General features: G+C 38.4%; 1 protein-coding gene across 1 annotated transcript in view; it reads left to right on the top strand.

Annotated features, from left to right (window-relative positions):
* ANO4 (anoctamin 4) overlaps positions 1-22,127 on the top strand; it is a 142,961-nt gene that overhangs the window by 34,806 nt on the left and 86,028 nt on the right. Inside the window, exon 3 of the mRNA XM_019473288.1 lies at positions 2,644-2,802. Within this exon, the coding sequence (XP_019328833.1) occupies positions 2,644-2,802 (159 nt within the window). The remainder of the gene's footprint in view (positions 1-2,643; positions 2,803-22,127) is intronic.

Here is a 22,127-nt window from a genome sequence, read left to right as displayed (position 1 = left end):
TCCAGAAGAGGGCCACGAAAATGATCAGGGGGATAGAGTACCTCTCCTATGAAGAAAGGCTGAGAGAGTTGGGGTAGTTCAGCTTAGAGAAGAGAAGGCTTTGGGGAGACCTTCTTGCAGCCTATCAGTACTTAAAGGGGGCTTATAAAAAAGATGGCGGCAAACTTTTTAGCAGGGCCTGTTGCAACAAGGGGGAACAGCTTTAACCTAAAGGGGGGTAGATACAGACTAGATATAAGGAAGAAATGTTTTACGCTGAGTGTGGTGAAACACTGGAAGAGGTTGCCCAGAGAGGTGGTGGATGCCCCCTCCCTGGAAACATTCAAGGTCAGGTTGGACGGGGCTCTGAGCAACCTGATCTGGTTGAAGATGTCCCTGCCCACGGCAGGGGGGTTGGACTAGATGACCTTTAGACGTCCCTTCCAACCTGAACTATTCTATGATTCTATGATTCCTTGTGGTACACTCTGGACACGTCTGTGCTAACATTTTAGTTCAGATTAGGAGTGTACATTTGAAGTGAATCTCTCAATTGCCCCTACCCGTGCTTTGTTTGCATTCCAGAGCAGTGTTGGATTTCAAACCTGGATTCTTTCTGGATGCAAATAAATTATGAGATGTACTTCAGTGAGTCTCCTGGACCAGACTAGAGTGGGTGCAAAGTAAGCCCTCAAGCCTACATTGTGTGGACAGCAGGTCCTCAGCACAGATTGTTTTGCTCTACAGATCCTTTCCTATTACACCGCTTTACTTGCTAAAATACACATAGTGACTCTGGGACCTACAGAACAGGAAGGATGGCTCAGCAGGAGGCTTAGAAATCAGAACAGGACCACCAGGCTGACCCACTGCCTCTAAATCTCCTACTACACCCTTTCTTTATGTAAATAACCTTAAATACCCTTTTGGGGTTTTTTACGTCTTCTCAACATAGATATTTTATGGGAAAAAAATAAACTGTGCTTCCTGAGCTGTTTTCATATTTAATGCTCTGTGAAAAATACTTCTGATATCCTGATAATATCATTTGTCAGCATGATATACAGTATAGATATAAATTGTTTGTTACTGTTATATCCTTAGGGCTTAAATCTTTTTTCTTGCCTTCTTTTTCAGCTCAAAGAACTGTTCCACTATTTCAAGTCTGCATTAAGTTGTGTCAGGAGTCAGGCACTGTAATAAAAGAATCTTAGAAAAATTCCCCTTTCTGCCTTCAGTAAACTGGATGTACCAAGGGGATGGCACATTTGGGATGCTTTCATTGGTTTTTCCACTTAATCAAAATGCCTGCTGAGAATCGGGAAGATAGCTTACACTAAACTCTTTGTATGGGAGCATTCTTTTTTTTTTTTCCTGTAAGAATCATTTGTCCTATTACTATGTTCACTTTTTGCGATTTAAATTAAGAAGCAGTTCTCCAATGGAGAAAGTATTTTGAAAATTCCCTACTATTCCCAGATATGAAAAGCAAAATATTCATTTTTTTTCAGAGTTTTGATCATATATTACAGGGCATGGCTATTTCTGGCAGGAATCATTGAGCAAATTCTGGAAAACCAGAGAGGAATTAGCCTAACCCTCACGTCAGCGTGGAGCTGGACTGATCTTGAGGTCCCTGAAGGCCCCTGCCCATTATACTGCCCTGACGGAGTGCAGTTTGTTCCCATATATAATTCACAGTGTACATTTCTTGTACGAAACATTCCAGCCCACAAACTACCACACAGTTTCAACTTGTTTGAAAGCGAAAGCTTAACCCCTGGGCAGGATTTGTATTATGTGGAAGTAGTGTTAAATTGTGAGGAGGATCTGTAGAGAGTTTCATCTCATGAATTTCTGAAAAAAGACCAGCATTTTGGTCTTTCAGATCTCAGGAGAGGGACCTGCTTGACCTCTTATTAACAGTGAAATAAAGTTGTTTCTTTCTGTCAGAGCAAATATTTGAACAGGCACATTCTTTGCAGGAAGTAGCCAAGAGACAGTATTTATTGCGTTTACGTACTACTAGACCGAACACCAGGAATTATTTTCAAATAAATCTAGTGGGCTTCCTCAGCTGTTCCTTAAGCCAAGAATACTCTGTAGTTAGTCTGATGAGGTATGAGGAGGTAGCTACAGGACCTTCATATCCTTTCTGTGTCCTGTGAGGCAGAGGTACTATAGTGATCAGAAAGCAATGAGAATGTCTGTGCCAGGTCTTAGTGTTTCTCACCGCAGTAAATGTTCATGTCGTTGTTTATTCTTCTCACATATACAAAGATATTCTACCATACTAAGTTCTTAATTTTAAATTTACGCTTCAGTAACAATATTTTCTGCTTTATTTTTTATGTAAGAAGTTATTCCTAATTTTCTGGAGGGTGGTGGGAGAGGAAGGTTGGCTTGCATTCTCTGTTCTCTCCTATCCCATGCCTATATGACCAAACATCTGCCTAAGAAGACCTGGTTTTGAAATGGGGAAGTCTGTACTACTTTCAGGTGACCTCAGAGGCACTGTATGTAAAGCACGTAAAAACTTGAACAGCTTGTTCTGATTCCTTATCTTTCCTGTTGAGTATTACTGAAAACTGCTGATGCTAACAGCAATGCAGCAATTACCACGGCAAATTAACATTACTGAAATGTTTGACTTTCTCTTTACAGGAAGTACCTGATAAGAACAAAGCCAATGGACTATATTTTAGAGATGGGAAATGTCGGATTGACTACATCCTGGTATATAGAAAATCTAATCCACAGACAGAAAAGAGGGAAGTATTTGAGAGAAATATCAGAGCAGAAGGTCTTCAAATGGAAAAAGAGGTAAGAGAGCTTTCTTGAAAAAAACTTCCACTGAGGGTATGAATTTTGTTTACTCTGAAACCCCTTTACTCTGTTGTAGCAGTGCAAAAATGCTTTTAAGCATGCCTAAATATAGGCTATTTATTGCCAGAGCAGTGGGAAAGCATAGCCCAAAGAAAAATCAGAGACATGAATTGAAGGCCAAAACAAGCCATTACAGTCATCTTTTTCAACCTTACGCACAAGTAGGCCACAGAATTTCATCCACTGTGCTGTGCAATAGAGAAAACAAGTGCTGGGTTTGGATGGCCTAAATTCTGCTGAGTGCAATCTACATTTCTGCACCTACATTTCCTTTTAGCTACCTGCTCCACTCTTTGCTGAGGCTCTTGGTACTCTTTCCAGAGACCTAACCAGACCCCTGCCTTCCTTTTCCTGTCAGCTTAAGCATAGGGACTTCAGCGGTATTTTGGTAGTTTGAAAACAGCCTAAAATCTCTCCTTCTTTCTTAATCCAAAACATTGAAATAATTGGACAGTACATATGAATCGTTTATATCAATGTTATTTCCAACATAGTGTCCTAAAACAGTAAATCTTTTCTGGACAAGAGTGTAAAAATGAATATAAAGTGTCTAAAAATGTATTGATGCGATAGGTAGCAGGAGCAAGGCTTAAAGAGACCATCTCTCTTTTGCCTAGGCTATATTCTTTCTTAAACTTTCGTAAGTGTGCTTAAACAGGGCTTAAGGCTCTGTGCAGAATAGATATTGCTGAATATTTAGCTTTACTTGTGCTTGATCGACTCACACTCATGCTAATATGCATTGTCATGCTGCCACTGATGGAAACGGTAGTGGAATTTTGAGGTTACAGGCTTTGGTCAATTATGTAGGTGCTGTACATTATCTCCCTTTCTTTCACTGAATTCCTGGTACATGTGTAGATATTCTGCCTGTGTACTTGAAAGGCATGCTTCTTTGGAGAACACTGGGGAGGAAAAAATGGAACCTGTTTCTCTCCAGAATAATGAAAATGTTTCCTTTCTTTAATTGTTTTTGAATGAACACGGTTACTGGTGAATATAAGTTTATAAGCGCTTATCACTGGTTACATCAACCAGTTACCATAAACTATTCTTTCAAATAACCTGGAAGTTAGCATCTTTAGTGCTGCAGTAGTTGATAGAAGTTTTCAATGGCGGCCATTGTTCATTTATTACATGTTTCCTGTAAACATACCACTGTCTGTAGGAGTTGTAACCCAACATCCAAGAACATGAGAGTGTTGCTGCAGCTGTTCAGCTTCACATCCTACAATTCTGCCCTGCTTCCACCAGGAGAGATGCTGAAGAAGTCTCTGAAGTTTGGGCAGTGTAGAAAATGAACATGGAATGAATTTTCCCTGTTGATACATCTGCCCAATGGTTTCGAACCAATCTTTTCCTACTTCGTGATTTTTGCAGATTTATTACTGTGCTAAGGTCAGCAGTGAAAGCTATGAAATCACTTTATGGTTTAAGTTTATGAAACCTATTGCAACATTCTGCACAGAAAACTTTTTCAAATTAATGCTTACTATAGAGTTTTCTTGTGGCTTTCAAGCCCATTTACTTGGACTTTGCTGCCTAAGCTGCCTGAATGTTCTGCCCATTTGGTTTAATATCAGTTTCTATTATGCTACTGACATGCGGTTTTATTTCTTATTAATCTCATTTGGCCTTGGTGTGACTTCTTGCCAGCATCAGTAATTGTACATTTTCCAAATTCAGAATGATCAAAACGAGGTTGTGTTACATGACTCAGGCTAATGTTTTTAAAATCTAGGGTAGCAGTCTTTTTTAACATATGACTCTGACCTAAAATTAAATCCTAACATGTATATTTTATGACCACGTTAGTTTCCAAGTTGAATTATAATCCTGAAGGAAGTAAGTACTTTCTTGGTATGCTTCCTCCCCCTCCCTGCAGAGTAACAACTGTGCTGCATAACACTTAGGTTTAAACTAAGTGGTGTGATCAGTTAATGCCTAGATTATTTCTCATTATTTTTACTTCTCCTTTTGGTGAGACTACACATAATTCCGAGTTTCAATTCTGGAAGATCTTAACAGCAGGTCTGTTTTCTAGTTGTTCATACATAATGCATTGCTTCCACTGGGAAAAGTTTGCTCCTAGATAAAACAAGAGAATTGTCTGTGGCTTTGGCCATAGAACTTATACAGAGGCAACAGGCTGTAACTGCTGGACTGAAAGAAAATTTTTACTTTCCATGAATTTTATGTGGTGGTTGGTTCATTCTCCTTTGACTACTGGCTTTTCATATATTGACATTTGATTGCGTTGGTCCTGTCTTTTTAATGTAAAATCAGTGGCAGAGAGGAAAACTTACAGAGCTGTTCACACTGCAGTAACACTGCAGAGAGAGAAAAATGCACTGCAGTGGTTCGTTGACAAGTGTAGCACAGCAAAATACCCAGGAAATGGTGGGTGCAGGGAGCGAAGTATTCACTTAACTGCATGAAATAAGAAAGTGAATCTGAAATGAATTAATAAATGTTGAGATAACTTCAGGCACAACGTGAAGATCATGTAGCTGAGAAAGGTCTGAACAGGTGTATGTTTCTGACTCTATAAAAAGGTAATAACATTTTGCAGATATTCCCCAACGAATTCACACTCACATTCTTCAGCTATACCACACTGCTCTCCCATGGAAGTTCTGCCAGGTTTGGTGCTCTGTATATCCAGTAGTAAACAAGCTCTAAGAGTGAACGCTGATCGAATGGAACAGCATAAATCATTTTCTGACCCTTCTCCCTGCTGTTCAGTGTATATTGGGTCTGGATAGGATGACTGTGTTGTCTCAGTCCAACATGGATCACATCCAACACATATGATCATGTGCATAGAAGCTCTAGGTAAGTTAATGGAAAATATAGGTCACTCCAGAAAAAGAGACTGTATTTTCTTTTCATCCAGATATAAAATTTCCTATATTGATTTATCCCTTTTTACAGTGTCTCACAAGTGAGATAAATAACTATGATATCCTGGCTCTGGGATTCTTGATGACCCTACTGTTTTCATTTTTTAATCCTCTTTGAAACAGACATATATTGGGAAAAATGGAGAGGGCAGTCTCCAAATGGAGCAAATTCTTATCAGAGATGAGGTACCAATAGCATTGCCGCTTTGTAGGCACTGGTACCTTCTGTAAATATTACACAAGACTCACACCTTCCAGAGTTGACTGGCAAATGGTTAACAGCAGACAGGGTACTACTGTCCACATTCTGAGAGTATGTTTCATATTTATCCAAATACAAGATAAACCTGAGATGAAGATCAGCCCACTGACTCTCAGAAAAAAATAGCTTATGATCACTTTTATGTAAAGAGAAAATACAGATAGTGTCTGTCATTCCAAATATAGTGTTCATCCCTCTGGGACAGTAAAAACCCAGCATTTTTCTGGAAAACCTAATGAAGAGTCAGAATTACATTGGGCCCATGGTATTTTTCACAAGAATAAAGATTTATAAATTCAACCTCTTGACCAAAATCCAGCTAAGTTCCCTTATCCCAAATTACTCCTGCAGCTTCAACTAATGTATTTTAATCCCTATCCTAAATGGCCAGGTAGAACTAAGTTGCTGTCAACAGTAACTGCACTGTGCTGGTACGTGGATACAGTATTACAGACATCTTTCAGTAAGGTACTTTAAGTTATACTACACTAATAGCGCATGCACAGAGGTAGCTAGCATGGAGCAGCTAACATACATAACTCATTCACTTGCAACCTATTTAATCTGGACTGTAATGCAATGCAAATGCAGGATAGAGGTAAGGTAGTTCAAAGAAATCTATGCTGGATGAACAAACACCCTTACCCTTACCCTTACACCATTACCCTTGGATTTGTAATTTGTAAAAGAGAAGAAGGTCATCTTAGATTTAAGTAAATACTGTGTATCCAAAATGAATCTGATGTTGGGTAGGATCTGGTCATGTAGCCCTAGGAATAGACTACATTTAATTTGAACTTGGCATGTCTTTTGGGGTTTTTTTGCTTGTCATGATTGCACTAAGCTAATTCATACAGAGTAGTTCTACTACTAAATGTACTTCATACATTTTGCTTAATGATTGCATCCAAAGTTTTTAATTTATAATTTGTAAGTTGATTTGATACAGTTTATTTGAAAAGGCATTTGACATGCTAGTAGAAATGGATAGATAGAAATGTAATAAAAGGTAGCTAATCACATAAGTAGTGAAAGTAGTATTCAGACTCTTTATTTTTTATATTTTGCATATTTATGTATACTAATGTTTCAGTATAAAAGCAATGAACTGCTTTAAAGCAGTAGCATTACTTACTGCCTTAAAAAGCAGGTCTCTTCACAGCTACTGGATGCGGAATATGTTTCAGGAAATAGTTTCAGATATTTTACAAAAAGCAGTCAATCCATCTGGGCTTCTGCCCGCACATTGATCCTTGCATCTCCCAGCTGAAAGAAGATGTTAGGGTAGTATACTGGTCCAGTTTTCAGGAACAATCCAAATTGTGTGGTTTTTGTGTTACATGCCCAATTAAAAATTTAAACATTGCCACCAGAAGTGTCAAGCTGTCACCAGGGCATCTCTAATTGCATTCACTCCCTGCCTCAAGCAGCAGCTGACATTTCTGGGGCAACATCTGGCAGCTGATACATAGCTGGTGTATACAATAGGCAATAGAAATGTACAATAGGTGTTCTCTGGCAAAAAAACAAAAAGACAGAAGAAAAGCACAGTATAAACTTCACTTTTGTTGTATGAACAAATATCTACTAGCAGGTATAATCTGAGTCTGAAAGTTATGTTCTGAGATCTTTTTCAGTAGTTGATGCAATATAATTACAGGATACTATTATTTCATGGCTTTCCACGTTTGCAAGCAGATGTAGATAGGTTCAGGAGTTCTATGAAGCAGTTTCTCTTAATGTGACTGTAACTTTGCGCTAATGGGGCAGGACTTTAGAGGCTAGAAACATGTATTCAGTAAGGGACATATTTAGCAGCAACTTGGAGCCTGGTTTAAAATGATGAATGTTGAGAGAAATTACAGGTGACAGAAAGAGCACACAATATAGTATCTCCGTGACTCTTGGCTCATCCCTGAGTGTAAAACCAAAATAGACTTATGACCATGTCAAAGTGAGGTAAAAGTTAGAAATAAAGAATGAGTGCGAAAAAACCAAGAACTTCAAAGACTGAAACTTTAAATATAGTTGTGCTCAGAAAGTGATGATGTGAAAAAAAGATGTTATAATCAACAGCTACTACTTTTGTTGTTGTTGTTAGTACTGCAGAGCCAAAACAGTTATGTGAGACTGATCAGCTTTTTTCTGGTTTGTGCGTCATTGCTGCAATTGTTCATCAGAGTCCTGTTATATAAACGTTATTGCTGATTGTGATTCATGGGCAGAAAAGAATTAAGCTGACTTCCAGGCCCCAAGTGGTGTTTGCAGATCTGAGTGAGCAAAGGTGTTTTATAAACTTAGCTTATGTAATTCGGTTCTCTGAGAAACAGTGCACAATAAAATCTCTGTGCCTTTGGAGTGACTCTAAGTTTCTTTTTTGGTTATGAGTTCAGTTTATTCAGTTATTGAAAGAACAGTAACTTCTTTGTAACTTATTGCTGCTATAGATGTTAATCAACCAGGCATACAGTTTATAACGGAGTGCTCAGCCTATGGCCCAATAACGATTTGCAGCTTGCCAGGAGAGTTTGTGTGGTGGTCAGGAGCAGGCTGCAGGTCAGCTGGGGAATCTTTTCCTGGCTGCTATTTTCCTTTGGTGTTCATATCCCTTCCCTCTCATGTTGAGCTTACTCTGCACATACCAAAACCCCCTATCCACTAGAGAAAAGGGTGGCTAGGGAAAGCTTCCACCACCAAAATTGCATCTGCTGTCCTCTGAGCTTTTTTTACAGAGGAATATATCTGTGTGCATGCACTGTGTGACATATGTGCAGTATATGCCCTGCCACTAGGAAGCACCAGGACAGCTGTGCATGTGATGATCATCCATACTGTGCAGGCATGGTAGGTCAGGCCACGTGGAGGATGTCACCTATGGCTAACAGGTTTCCCTTTAGGACAAACTATATAGCTCTCCACCTAGAAAATTCTGACCTAATGAGTCTCTTAATTCCAACACAGTTCACATCTTCCTTTTCTATTCTATAATAATGCGTGACTCCTTTAATTGCAGTGGGGCAGATTGCTGGCTGTCACCTTATCATTTAAGTCAACAGCTCAGTGGCAGTTTATGCTAGCTGAGGGATCTGTCTTTTACATGTTAATGCATTTTAAATTACATCATTTTGTATTTGTTACAATTTACACATCCTGTCTTTCCTTGCTGATTTAATATTAAACCATACTCAAGGACATTTTCAAGAAGAAATGAAATCAAATTCTTTCCTGTTCTTTTTTCTTTTTTAATAGTGATGGAGGACCCTCTAGTTACTGTCAGTACCTCCAGTCATCACACACTTACCCATGTTCATGCTTGGACACATATACACATATGCACTCATGTATACACACAGCAGAAACAAGGATAGCCAATATCTATCTCAAGGTAATGAAAAATACCATGTAGATGTTCCAGTCCCTTGACATAAGGGAGAGAACTTTGCTTTCATGCTAGAGCTGCAATAAGTAAAATGGTAAGACATGAGTAACAGTGGCATGCATTTCCCCCTATTTGAATAACTGGTGTTTGGACAAAACGAGGCCTTCTTGGTCTTTGGAGAAAATCATATGTAGTTCAATGTTAATCTACTATTGTAACTAATATCAAGCATTCAGTAGCTTTCATGCACTCTAGTAAGTTGTTTCAGTCTCTCACTTTTCTGATCCTATTATTCAATATGTAAACATCTACAGCTAATGAACTTACAGTAGAAATTATGCAGCCTGCAGGAGCTGTGGTTTCACGAACAGCATAATATCCCATTATTAGCAGGTGCAGTTTGTTGTTTAAAGTTTAAGCACTGTGTCTGATTGCATCCACAAATCACGGATGGAGACATCAAAGTGACATAAACTATGCCTGCAAAAAGGGAACCAGACTGAAATGCAAGCCCACCACATTCATTATAAGTGAAAGTGCTTCCAGCTATTTAATTTAAAACATTGGGCTGTTCGTTTCATCCAAATTCAGCCAGAGCGAGTTAAAAACAGACTGGTCTTCCAAAGATTTATTGTTAGTTCATTATCTAATGCAAATAGCAAGTGGAGTCTCTTTTCAGCAGTATTTTACAGAAAAATTTATAGGTACGAACAGAACAGTGTCCTTTTCCAGAGAGTGCTCTGTACCAAAAAGTGTACTAAACAGTGGAGGAATTTCCAGCTACCTGGGCTTCTGAGAGAAAATGTTTTAACTTTCAGATACTATGTCCACTGTACAGCACAGTGGCAATTTAGAAGAGAAATTTGAGGAGGTACATGGAAGTCTGGATGGATAGAGTCTGAACTCAAATTTCAGTGTGCAGTTTTTAGAAGTAACCTTCAGGGAGCTCAGAAATTACTATGTTTCTGAGTTGACAAATGCCAGCCTTTAACAGGACTTTGTAAAGCTAGTAGACTAAGAAACTGTTGCTGAAAAATTTATCTACATCGAAAAAAGTATGGCTTTTTCATGGAGTATGGAGGTAATACAGAAAATATGTAGATAACTGAAAAAGGATAAAAAGGCCCCTGAGATACTTCTTTTCCTTCAGGAATGCTGAGTAGGATTTTTTTGTCAAAGAGTTTCCTGTCATCAATCTTCACAAACCAGAATGTCAAAAACCTTTTGAAGGACAGCAGGCTCATGGAAAAAAACAGACAGGCGATAGATTGAAAAGAAGATGAAGGTTACATATGAGATGTCCCTTATATGTCGAAAGTCACCTTTCCCTTTACAGTAATTGGTCTTAAACTGCAATTATTTTTGAGATGTTGTTTGCTTGCCAGTGGCACCAGGAACAAGCATAATCCACAAGGCTACAATCACTTAATGCACAGTGAGAGTTTTCATTGCCCAAAGGTGACAGGACTGGTTTGCTGCAACACTTCCTGATAGTACTGGCTTAATGAGCAGAAATCTAGAGCTGTCTGTAGGGAACAGAAAGACAGAGTATATAGAAATGCCAGCAGTACGTTTTACATTCTCATTTCCTGTTGATGATTTTGGTGTTGAACTTGTTTTGAAAAGATGGCATTGTTTTTACAGCATTACACTCCTGAACAAATAGTAATGATTTCAAGCGGCCACAGTATCTTCTTGGTCTAGCAGACATTTGCGTCTTCTGCTGCAGCATGAAGTGGTGTGGGGCTGCCCTCCCTGGAAGTAGTCCCAGGAGGGAAGCATGAATCTGGAAAGGACAATTCCGTTTCTCACCCGCTTTCGGCACAAGGGGGCCTCTTGTCGGCCGATTACTTTCTTTGTTATACCAAGTTAATTCGGTCATGGAGTGAGTGGAGCACTGGTGCTGTGTGCCTTGAATTAACTGTATTTTAATTGTGCTAAGAGCCTCACAAAATAGAGCTAGTCAAATTACCTCGCTGCTCAGACTTTACTGAAAAAGATGTTTCAGTTTATGGCTCTCTGGGCCCAAATTAAATCCAGCATTATCCACTGCATATTTACATATTTGTTTCTTGCTGCTTCAGAGTGGTAATGAAGTGGTGTTGTAAATGAAGTTTAATAAAGCCTGACCTGAGGGAAAAATGTTCCTGAGATAGCCACATCGACTGAAACCTCTGCCAGCCAATTAGTCATGTCCCCCTGTTTAAAGTTTTATCTGGTTTACAGAACTCCATTCTGTGCGCAAATATTTTTTGTATTCTTATATGAAAGCTTTTAAAACAATCTCTAAAAGTGTCTTGTAGGCAAAGACCTACAAGTAATGTGAAGACCCATTTCTTTCCTCTTGGAGGTTTTCATGGTACAGAACTTACTACTTTTCTTAGATACAGCTGGTTGTTGTTTCTGTTAATAGACTCAAATAGATCTTTCCATTTATAACAAATAAGATTGACTCCCCTTTCTGAAGTCTCCACTGTCAAGCACTAATACAAGAACATTGTGCTTACTTTTTTTAACAACCATCTCTTATACCTTTTTAAAAGTCAGAACTTTCCATAAAGAAGAAAACCCCCACAGTGAAGAACTTTTCCTATCTACAAAAATGTAGGTAGGAGAAGAACAAAATGGAGACATGTAAATCTGGAAATCACGACTCTATGCTTTCTCTTACAATATGCAAAATTAATGTTATTTTTAATGACTGGTAGATTTGGAGACTTGCTCTTCATTTCCAATGTGGTTTTTTGACCTTCCCCTTTCAGCTTAGTTTATAAATGTCATGTTTTGAAAAACTGCCATTGTAGGCTCGTAGTAATGGTAGAATATTGAGGGATTTTCACATTCACATACTTCTATACATAAGAAGTAGAAGTATATAGTTTTCCTATATCTTTCTGTGTCTCTGTAATATATCTAACATTGGGTATACACCATTTCCTTATGTATAAAATTTAAGGGTTTGCATTTAGATATAGATAAGTTTTAAAATTAAATTGGTTGGAAAATTATCTCCCATAATAAACTCATCCATCTAATTTTAGTGTATTCTTTTCACATATTTAGTTTAAATGGCTTAGTTTTAGAAGCAGAAATTGTTTTTTGAAAGAAGTGTATTAGCAAGTTTATTTGCTTGACTGGTAGTTGCTAAATTCCAATGAATTTATTTTTCTCCACTTCTAACATTCTCCTCTTTTCTTCTTTTTTTTCTGAGGCAAATTGCATGAAGACTTTTTAATCAATCTACTAAAACCTCTTTTATTCAGGTCATTCCCTTTAAAATGGCCATTTAAACGAGACACGTACAACATTCTCATGATTCCACTAGTTGTGCAAATCTGATTTTCTCAATTACTAAACATCAATAAAAATAAAGTTCTGTAATGTAATTTTTCATTTCTTTAAAATAGAAGCTATAAAGAAGTTAGCCACATTTAGGAGAAAGCTATTCAGACATGTTTACATGTGTCACTTTTTCTGACTTGTTTGTAATGCAGGCATATAAGATAATTTTGGATATAGACTTCAATTTGATGGTCTGAAGGGGATTTGACACCTCTGGAGCGTACAAATTAGGTTTGAAAGCCACTTCACCAGGTAACACCAAGCATGCTCCAGTTCAGGATCCTGCATGTTATTTTGAGTAGGGAGTGAAAAGCAAAAGGAAGCTGTTTTTTTCTTTGTTGCAATCTATTTTGTCAAAAAGGAATGTATAAAGTTTCTGTGGAGACCAGAAGAATCACATGGAAGACACTTGATTTGCTCATAATACTGAGCACTTGTCAACTGGCTCAAAGCCAAAAGGTGCTCTCTCTAAAGGTTTTTCTTCGGATCATTTTCTTCACCATTCTTTAGAATTTTTCTCCTTCCAGTGTATGCACATTGACCAGGTAGGTAGTGAAATCACAATCTCTTAAGTTTGTTAGCAAATCAGAAAGCATTCTTGCCTGGACTCTAGTCCAGATGACTGTCTCTTTCCTTGCCCTTTTATAGAATCATAGGATAATTTGGGTTGGAAAAGACCTTAGGAAGTCTGTAGTCCAACCTCTTGCACAAAACAGGGTCAGCTATGAGATCAAGACTATGTTGCTCAGGACTTTCATATGCCTTTTTCCAGGTGGATAAACCTATTCATTTCTTTATGTCTGCTGTTTTTTTTTTTTGTCTTTCCATTCCATAAAGGAGTCCAGCTACTTTTTACATTTATCTTAAATGAAAGGCAGACATTACACTCAGTTTTAATATGGGTTAGCCTAACCTCCAGTAATTCCAATAACTCAGAGTTTTACTGCACTGCTCTTTATATGCTCTTCTCCACTCAGAAACTTGTCTTTCCATACCTATACTTCTGTGCCTTTCTTTGCCTTGTAAGTTAATAATCTTATCTGTGACCTCATTTTCTGGGGAATCTGGAGAAGCTCAGGCATTTCTACTGTCATAGGAGTGCTGATGGGAAGGCACGTGTGAAGGTCATCTTCCTGAAGCAGAATTGTCACCAGTGTCAGGATGGCCACGGCTTTTTTCTTCTGTATCTGTAGTTCAGTGCAGACTACAGCCTGGCCCTTCATCTCCAGAGTTCTTGACTTTGTACTGTGAGTGCTATTGCTATTGGAAACTGTGGCGTTCTGAGACAGGATTGGATTAAAGAAATGTCCTGAAACAGCAGTTGAGTGGATGGAAGCTGTGGTATGTAGAACATCCAGGGTCAACAGTCTTGTGCAAATTTATGGATTTTATCATTAGCTTCAGAAATTCACAGGAGAGAAGAATTCGAGTCGTAAAATACAGAAAGTACTGACCAAAATCAAGAGGCCTTTTAAAGTGCAAAGGACCCTAGTGGGAGGCTTTGTTATTTACAGATCTGTATTTCCCTATGTGTTCTCTGTGGGCAGAATGAATAAGGTGGGATGGGGGAAATGGATGGCAGCCAAGACCTTGTAAAATGTTCTGAATCACTTGCTGTCACTGTGATGTGTCCCAGACAGCTAAGCAGTGAACTAGAGCCACCCGTGAAGGTGCAGTTGTAGGAAGTAATGTGTCTACGTTACTACAGAGGTTGGAGTGGGTGGTGAGGAGGGTAACAGGAGTCCAGGGAAAATAAGGTGGCTGTACTGTAGAGCCCCAAGAGGGAAAAGAACCATCTTATTGACTGTAGCTGTTTGCAATGTAGTTATCTGGCTGGGGAGGAACAAGCCCTTCTGGGCAGCAGTTCATCTCAATCTGAGGAAAACAGAACAAATTAACTGTACCCTGAAGGTGCCTGTTCCTCTCCATTGCAGACATCTAAACATAGTTGTCCTGAATCACATCTGTGATGTCTGCTCCTTGGGAGTAAGCCTTCAGGCAACTTCTCAAGATCAGTGGGCTTAGAGCTATGATAGTGCCAGTGTTTAGATACAAATATAGCAGCCTGCCAGAGTCCAGCAGGGGAAACTGGGTCAGATATATGGCACACACCATATCTATAACTACTAAAGATAAGCGCTCTTGTTTGTCCTGTGCCCAAGTGATATCTATGGACTTACATGAATAGATCTGTGGATTGCAGGATCAGCCCCAATACTGGTGGAGTGTAAAGCAAACAGCTAACAGAACTGTGTGACAATTGTAAAGTTTAATTCTAAAACCCCCAAGCTATGGAATAGATTCATGCTTCTGCAGATTTTCCATTCTTTGACAACATCTGTTCTTTGCTGTTTTGACTGTGAATTGATGAGTGCTTGCCATGTCAATTTACATTTCCATCTTGGCCTGAAGGTGAGCACATTGGAGTTTTGGGAAAGAGGGGGAGAAAGATGATGGTCAGAAAGCATTAAGAGGAAGCTAGTATCAAGATGTGGAGGCATATCCACATTAAATCACAGCAGACAAGTAAGAAAAGAACCCTTCTCACTGTATAACTCTCCCTATAAAAATCTGAGTGTAAAATCTCTTTAGAAATACAGCGCAAGCCCTTACCATCTTTAAACGAATCTTTTGTATTTATGGAGGATGACTTAACAGAAGACAGGGGAGGAGAAAGGCAAGCCTTAATATAGATTAGACTCAGCAAGCAGTTTTAGCTGAGGAAAGAGGGAAACATTTTGAAAATGTGAAAACATTTCATTTAAACAGATTCAGAATTAAATGCCTGATATTAAAATGCTGTGCTAGTTGATAAGAAGGGCTTAGCTTTACAAAAGAGAAAACAGAAAGAAAAAAAAAAGAAGAAAAAATGTGTGCAAGTGATTATATACTGCAGTAGTAGACCAAAACATGCTATTTTGTGTGGACAATATTTAAGCTTAAATCAAATTGAAATTTTTCATGTGTTTACCTACAATTTTTTAGAAATCTTGTTCAATTTGCTTCATTTTCATATAATTTATTGTTTGGTGTTGAAACAAAATGCATTTCTCTCTTAAATCACAGCTGATCACTGAAATGTTCATATAGGACTAACTATGCCTAGCTAACAAAAGTTTTTATTTGCTGATTCTGTTCTTAATTTATTTATTTATTTCATAGACACCTGTAAGGCATCAAGCATATTTTCCACCAGATACTGTGTAACATAAAAGAAAACCTCATTTCCTAAACTCCTTACTAAATTCCCAATGCAGAAATGAGCAGACAGCAGCCTTTGCAGTCAGATTCACTGCACAGGCATTTTACTTCCTGTGACTACAGAAAAGTAAAATTAGATCAATAGTCTGGGACATGGTGCCAGGCCCACAGTTTGGTTCAGATCTCGTCAGGATATACATTGAAGTGAATGGATTACTCGCACTTATATTTCTTATCCCATGTTCAGAGATTATCACAGTCAGATCCTAAAAATTTGCAGTGGGAACATGAGTATGCTTCAGGTTTTCTTGAATACCTAGAATTTGTATTTTCTAAAAAGTGCATATGCACCTCTCTAAATGCCTGACAAACATTCTCCCTAATTCTATCAGTAAAGCCCTGGAGCACTGTCAACAAGCTATTACCAATATCCAAAAGCACTGATCTGTTTCATTGTTTAGTCTCTTGTAAATTGAATTGTTCTGAGTTAAGTGTATGTCTTTAACAAAGGGAAGACATGTTTCTAATGCCCTTAACTGCTTAATTTTGACCTTGAACCCTATAGAGCTTGAAGATCTCAGAAATTCATTTTAAGTAAAATAATAATATATTCCACACTAAGTGCTGCATACAAATACTGTTCAAAATATCCTAAAATTATCTCTGAAGGAAATTGGATGAGTTTGGAGAAACTTACTCTTTAAATACAATTTTTGCCTGAATCATCTCTAATCTTTATCAAATAGCTCTTTATTTCTTTATTGATTTTAGTATGGTGAAAGCAAAACAAGGTGGGGGAGTGGATGATGATTTTAGTTTTTCCAAAGTCAGGAACCATCTCTTCATTGCTGCCATCTTGTCAGAGATCATCACAGTAACATCCACATTAGGAGCATGATATAGGGTTTTTCCTTTTATCCCAGACCAGACACTGTCAGCCCCCCATATCATCCTTACAGCCCCACATCCCAACTCTTGGAAATCCCAGGCAGGTGTTAGATGGGATCTGCGGATCCATTTTAGTTGCATCTGTTGCCTTTGAGATGATACTATGCCTTGGTCTTTTCAGGTTTACCTGAGGTTTATATAAACGCCAAAAAAGTTTGTTGTGCAAATAAGTCTTATTTTAGCAAAAGATTAGGTACCAGAACTAAAGAAGAAAATGTGGCAAACAACACTTTTAGCTCATACTTAAAGCTCTCCCTGCTTGAGCCACTGTCTCAGCCACACTGGCGGAACTAAGGAAGTCTTGTCTGTCTTGCTTCTCCTGTTCCAAGTCTCCCACGACTGACTTGATCTGTGGAGCATTTTGAGATTGCTTCTTAAACTCTGCCTTTCCCCAAGCTTGAACGCTCCATCCTCTTTCAAACATCTCCACGTCTCTCTTCTAGATCCTGTCCCCTGGTAGGAATGCCAGGGATTTATGCCAAATATACTGATGATGTCTCAGTCCCCAGCCCTGCTCTTTATTGTTCTGACCCCTCTTTGAAAGTTTCTTTTAATTTCCTTTGCCAATGTAATACCTAATTATTCACGCAGTCTTAACAACACTGTTGGACTTCAAGGCTTCTTGTAGCAGCCAGATGCAAGGGGTAGCTGTGTTGAGTGTAGGACCACACTTCCAGATCTGTGGTTTTTAAAAGGAAGTGACACCATTATTTGCTCTTTAAATTGCCCCATTTTCTTATTCTAATACTTAGTTAGTGCTATGCTTATTTTTCCTAGTGTATTGTCTCTCAAGATGAAATACTGTGTTTCCAGGATCTTGTATTATCACATCTTCCAGGGCAGAGTGAAGGTGAGCTGTGCCAAATAAGCAAGGTTTGATTTCATGATGTTTTACAACTACTTGATTCTCCTGCAAATCCTAATAGAGGAGACTGGGAGGGTGTGGGGGTCTCAAGAGGCTAGGAGTCACTCCCACAGCTCCAAGGGCAGGCCAACTACATACTGCCAATTGTTTATCCAACCTTTTCCTAAATGCCAGAAGCCTCCCTTGCCAGATCACTCTAATGTTTCAGTATTGTTCAGCTTGGGTTTTTTTTTAATGTATCTGACCTAAATCTCCTTTGCTACAATTCAATCCTGTTATTTCTTGCCTGATTCAGAAGTAACATGGAGAGCAGTTCATTCCCTTCCTATTCACAGCTATTTGTTATTTATTTTTAAAATGTTACTGTGTTATCTGCTTAGCATTTTCTTCTGTATTTTCAATCACCCCGGCTCTTTCAATTTTTTCTTCTTGGTCAAGTTTCCCAAAACTCTTGATCATTCTTTTTGTCCTGCTCAGATCTTTCTTTAATTGATCTACGTATTTCTTACTCAGGCTGGAGTCTAACCCATGCTGAATAGCTATACAAAATAAAGGACCAGGGAATTTAAGCCCTATATGCTCTTAATTTGGTATTTTTCTCCTCTTTGTGCACCTTACCCACCTCTGGCTTCTGTTGCTAACTTCTATTCTTCATCCTAACAGTGATATTTTGTGTATTCATCTTTTCTGCATTTTTTACCTTTCAGCCTCCTCACTATCTCTGCCTTCTGTGTTACGATAGTTTGTCAGACTTAGAGTGTCATATGAGAGAAGCCATTTCCCTAAGCACAAAGCATGATTTTTTCACCCTTTTTTCTTTGTTCTTCATTATACATTAAAAAATTTCATACACTGAGATAAGTTCATCACTTGGTGACATTTCCAACATTAGACTTTCTATTTTCTTGTCAGTGTTGCTGTCACTGCACTTTCCACCAACCATGGACAGTGGTGGTGATTGCTCAGTTGTTATCCAAAACTTTTTCCTTATTAGTATTTTGATATTTTTCTGTTAACCTTTCATGTTTTAAAGGGGAGATGACATCTGTGCTAGATGGGCCCTTCACTTAAATGCTGCCAGAAACAAAAATGTTTTTAAAACTTTCAATTTGCTCCCATTTTGTGCTTAAATACCATCTGGGCAAATGAAGAATTCCCACATTTTTCTTCCCTTGGTAGTCTGTGGAATTTTGTATATTTATTTTATACAAGGTTCCTCCAGTTCAGAGGTTAAGATGACTTCCTTTTACTTTCTCAAATTGAAGTTTGAAAAAATACAGATATGTGTAGTTTGTTGCACTCCAGAGATTGTCTTTGGCAGACGTCTGACACTGGAAATGCCTCCATCGTACATAATACGCAGTCAGAGTGATGGGTAGGGCTAGTTGCGTTCTGTGGTTGTGTGAGGGAGCCTGGTAAGAGGCAAGTGACATTGACTGATGTGGAGGAGACAAGCGAACAAGACAGAGAGATGGGATTCTGGAGGAGGAAACAAATATATCGGTGGGAGAAGTTTGTCAGTTGTGTGTCTTTGTGTGTGTGTGTTAAAGAGAGAAAGGTGGAGGGGGAGCTGCTTTAAAATATTATTATTTCATAGAATCATTAAGGTTGGAAAAGACCTCTAAGGTCATCGAGTCCAACCGTCAACCCAACACCACCATGCCCACTAAACCATGTCCCTAAGCGCCTCATCTACACGTCTTTTAAATACCTCCAGGGATGGGGACTCCACCACTTCCCTGGGCAGCCTGTTCCAATGCTTGACAACCCGTTTGGTGAAGAAATTTTTCCTCATGTCCAATCTAAACCTCCCCTGGTGCAACTTGAGGCCATTTCCTCTCGTCCTATCGCTAGTTACATGGGAGAAAAGACCGACACCCACCTCGCTACAACCTCCTTTCAGGTAGTTGTAGAGCGTGATAAGGTCTCCCCTCAGCCTCCTTTTCTCCAGACTAAACAACCCCAGTTCCCTCAGCCGCTCCTCATAAGACTTGTTCTCCAGACCCCTCACCAGCCTCGTTGCCCTTCTCTGGACACGCTCCGGCACCTCGACGTCCTTCTTGTAGTGAGGGGCCCAAAACTGAACACAGTATTTGAGGTGCGGCAGAAATCAGTAATTTTTTTAATTTTTCTTTCCTCTTTGAAGAGCAATATGGCAATTGTGGACAGTAGGGCAATGAGATTATTTTAGGAAAGAAATTCACCAGTTGTGTTACTGTGATGATAACAACTCAGTTGCACAGCTTTCAGTAGCTAGTAGCAAGAACGTAGATAAGTGTGTGCCATACAATTTTAATACCATTTCTTCCCTAACAATTCACCACTCTGTTCTGATGTTTGAAAGAGATTATGCATGAGGGTGTATATGTGTTTGTACAGCAGAAGTAACTATAGTGACTCTGTAAAGTTGTATCAAATGATGCAAAGCACATTTCTACACTACATTTCTTGGACATGCTAGGTGTTATATTTTAAATATTTGGGAGGAACTACAGCCTGCAGTGTATGAACAATTATAAATCCATAAGTGGTGGTTTGTTGAGAAAGTGTTCTGCAGTTTGGATAATTTTTTCCCATTGTCTAGTGATGCGACACTAATGAAATTTCCCCCCATTTTAAAAATATCTTTTCTAATATTCATTGGGCCCAAACTGTTTTGTTTTTAAGCAAATTCCTTTCAACAAAATGATTGAATTATTAGCTATAGAGCCCTTGATGTATAAGCCATATTGATTTCTTTTAAAAATCATCTAATGGAATTATAATTTTCCTGTCAGGAAATCTTTGTAATAGAAGTCGTCTATAACAGTGCCTCTACAAAGTATTAAAAAAACTGGGATTATTATGTGAAGTGAGATTTTATCTTATTTTTATTTTCATGTTGCATTTTTGCATTTCCCTATATAAGAGAATGAAACAGATTGCTGTAAGTATACTAGTTCCAGAGGAACGATAGGTGAGATTTTCAATTCTACTGCAAAGTTTTACGCTGAATAAAAGTATCTTAATAGTACTACAGAGCTAAAAAACACTTTTGTAACTTCTGTTTCACCTTTGGACTGTGAATTCTCTGCTGCAGCTCTTAGAGGCACAGCCCCTCTATGGAAAGTGGGCAAAAAAAATTTCTAGAAACGTTTACACGTAGTGTTATTTCTGTCAATAGATAACAAAGATGTTTGCACTTTCCTAAGCTGAACAATCTACCTTTTTCTAGCTGGGGACTTTTTAAAAAGAAGTAATATTTCTTCATCTCTAGAGAAAGATAATATTGTCTATTAAGCAAAGATCTTCATTACAGCAGTTTCCATGGTGGAAGTGAACTTGGAGAGGGGGATTCTTTGTCAGTGTATGTGTTACTTGTGGCCTTGGTTTCACAGCATCATAGGGATCTCAAATTTCAATGTTACTCAGCAAACAATTTTAGGATTAGTACCATCACTTTGCAACATATGCAATCAGATCAAAACTAATGTTACCTCATGTGATAGTTATGTTGGCCTTCAAGCAAAAGACTTTCTTGTTTTCTGTAACTCCTCTCATTAAATCTTCATGTAAGAGCTCTGAACTAGGAGAGCAAATCATCTTTGTCCTCTATCACATTTATCTGAACCATTAAAATATTGAGCTCCATCTGGTGCTGCTTTGCTCTTCTGTGTCATACTGGAGGTGTTTTCGTTCAGCACCGTATGTCAATAGGCACATTGGGAAGGGCAATAATTGATCAATAGTGGAGCTCGTGTTTAGGTGTCTGCCTTGTCAGTACATTGTGCCATGTATGGACGTTGCTTTATCACAACAAATTAGAACAGTCCAAAGCAAAGTCATAATTTGCGCTTGTCATATATTGACCTTGTTTCATTTAAAGCACATCTACCAAATGAAGGGATTTGTAGAGAGATGCACAAAGGATCCACTATTCTCCCTTCTTCGTTTAGAGATACTATTATGTATTTCAATTTCATCTTGTCTCCAGTTAAATTCTAATTACGCTACCTTTTCTTAAGAAACTTTTATTTTTTCTTCTGTTTCTGATGTGTATTTTTTTAACATCAGATGATCTAATTATATGCAGAAGTCAAATTACTTTGAGCTTAGCTGAGCAGACATGAAAAAATCATGTAGACCATCAATTATTAGGAATTTCCTCTCTGCACTAGACTGTAATGTTTCTTTTCATGATCAGCCTGAAACTGTGACTTGGTGAAGCCTGCACTTTAAGATGGATTTGCCTTTATCTCTTGTTTGCATATTTAATTTTTTGTGGGAAGTTTTACACAGTCTGAGCATGGTTTGGGATTTAGAAAAAGGTAAATCTACCTAATTATATTAATCTGAATTGTGAGCTGAACAGTGGTAATCAAG

Source organism: Aptenodytes forsteri, unplaced genomic scaffold, assembly GCF_000699145.1.
Source record: "Aptenodytes forsteri isolate BGI_AS27 unplaced genomic scaffold, ASM69914v1 Scaffold60, whole genome shotgun sequence".
Taxonomy (NCBI): Eukaryota; Metazoa; Chordata; class Aves; order Sphenisciformes; family Spheniscidae; genus Aptenodytes; species Aptenodytes forsteri.
The sequence above is the reverse complement of the archived record's forward strand: the minus strand, read 5'-3'. Positions and strand labels throughout refer to the sequence as shown.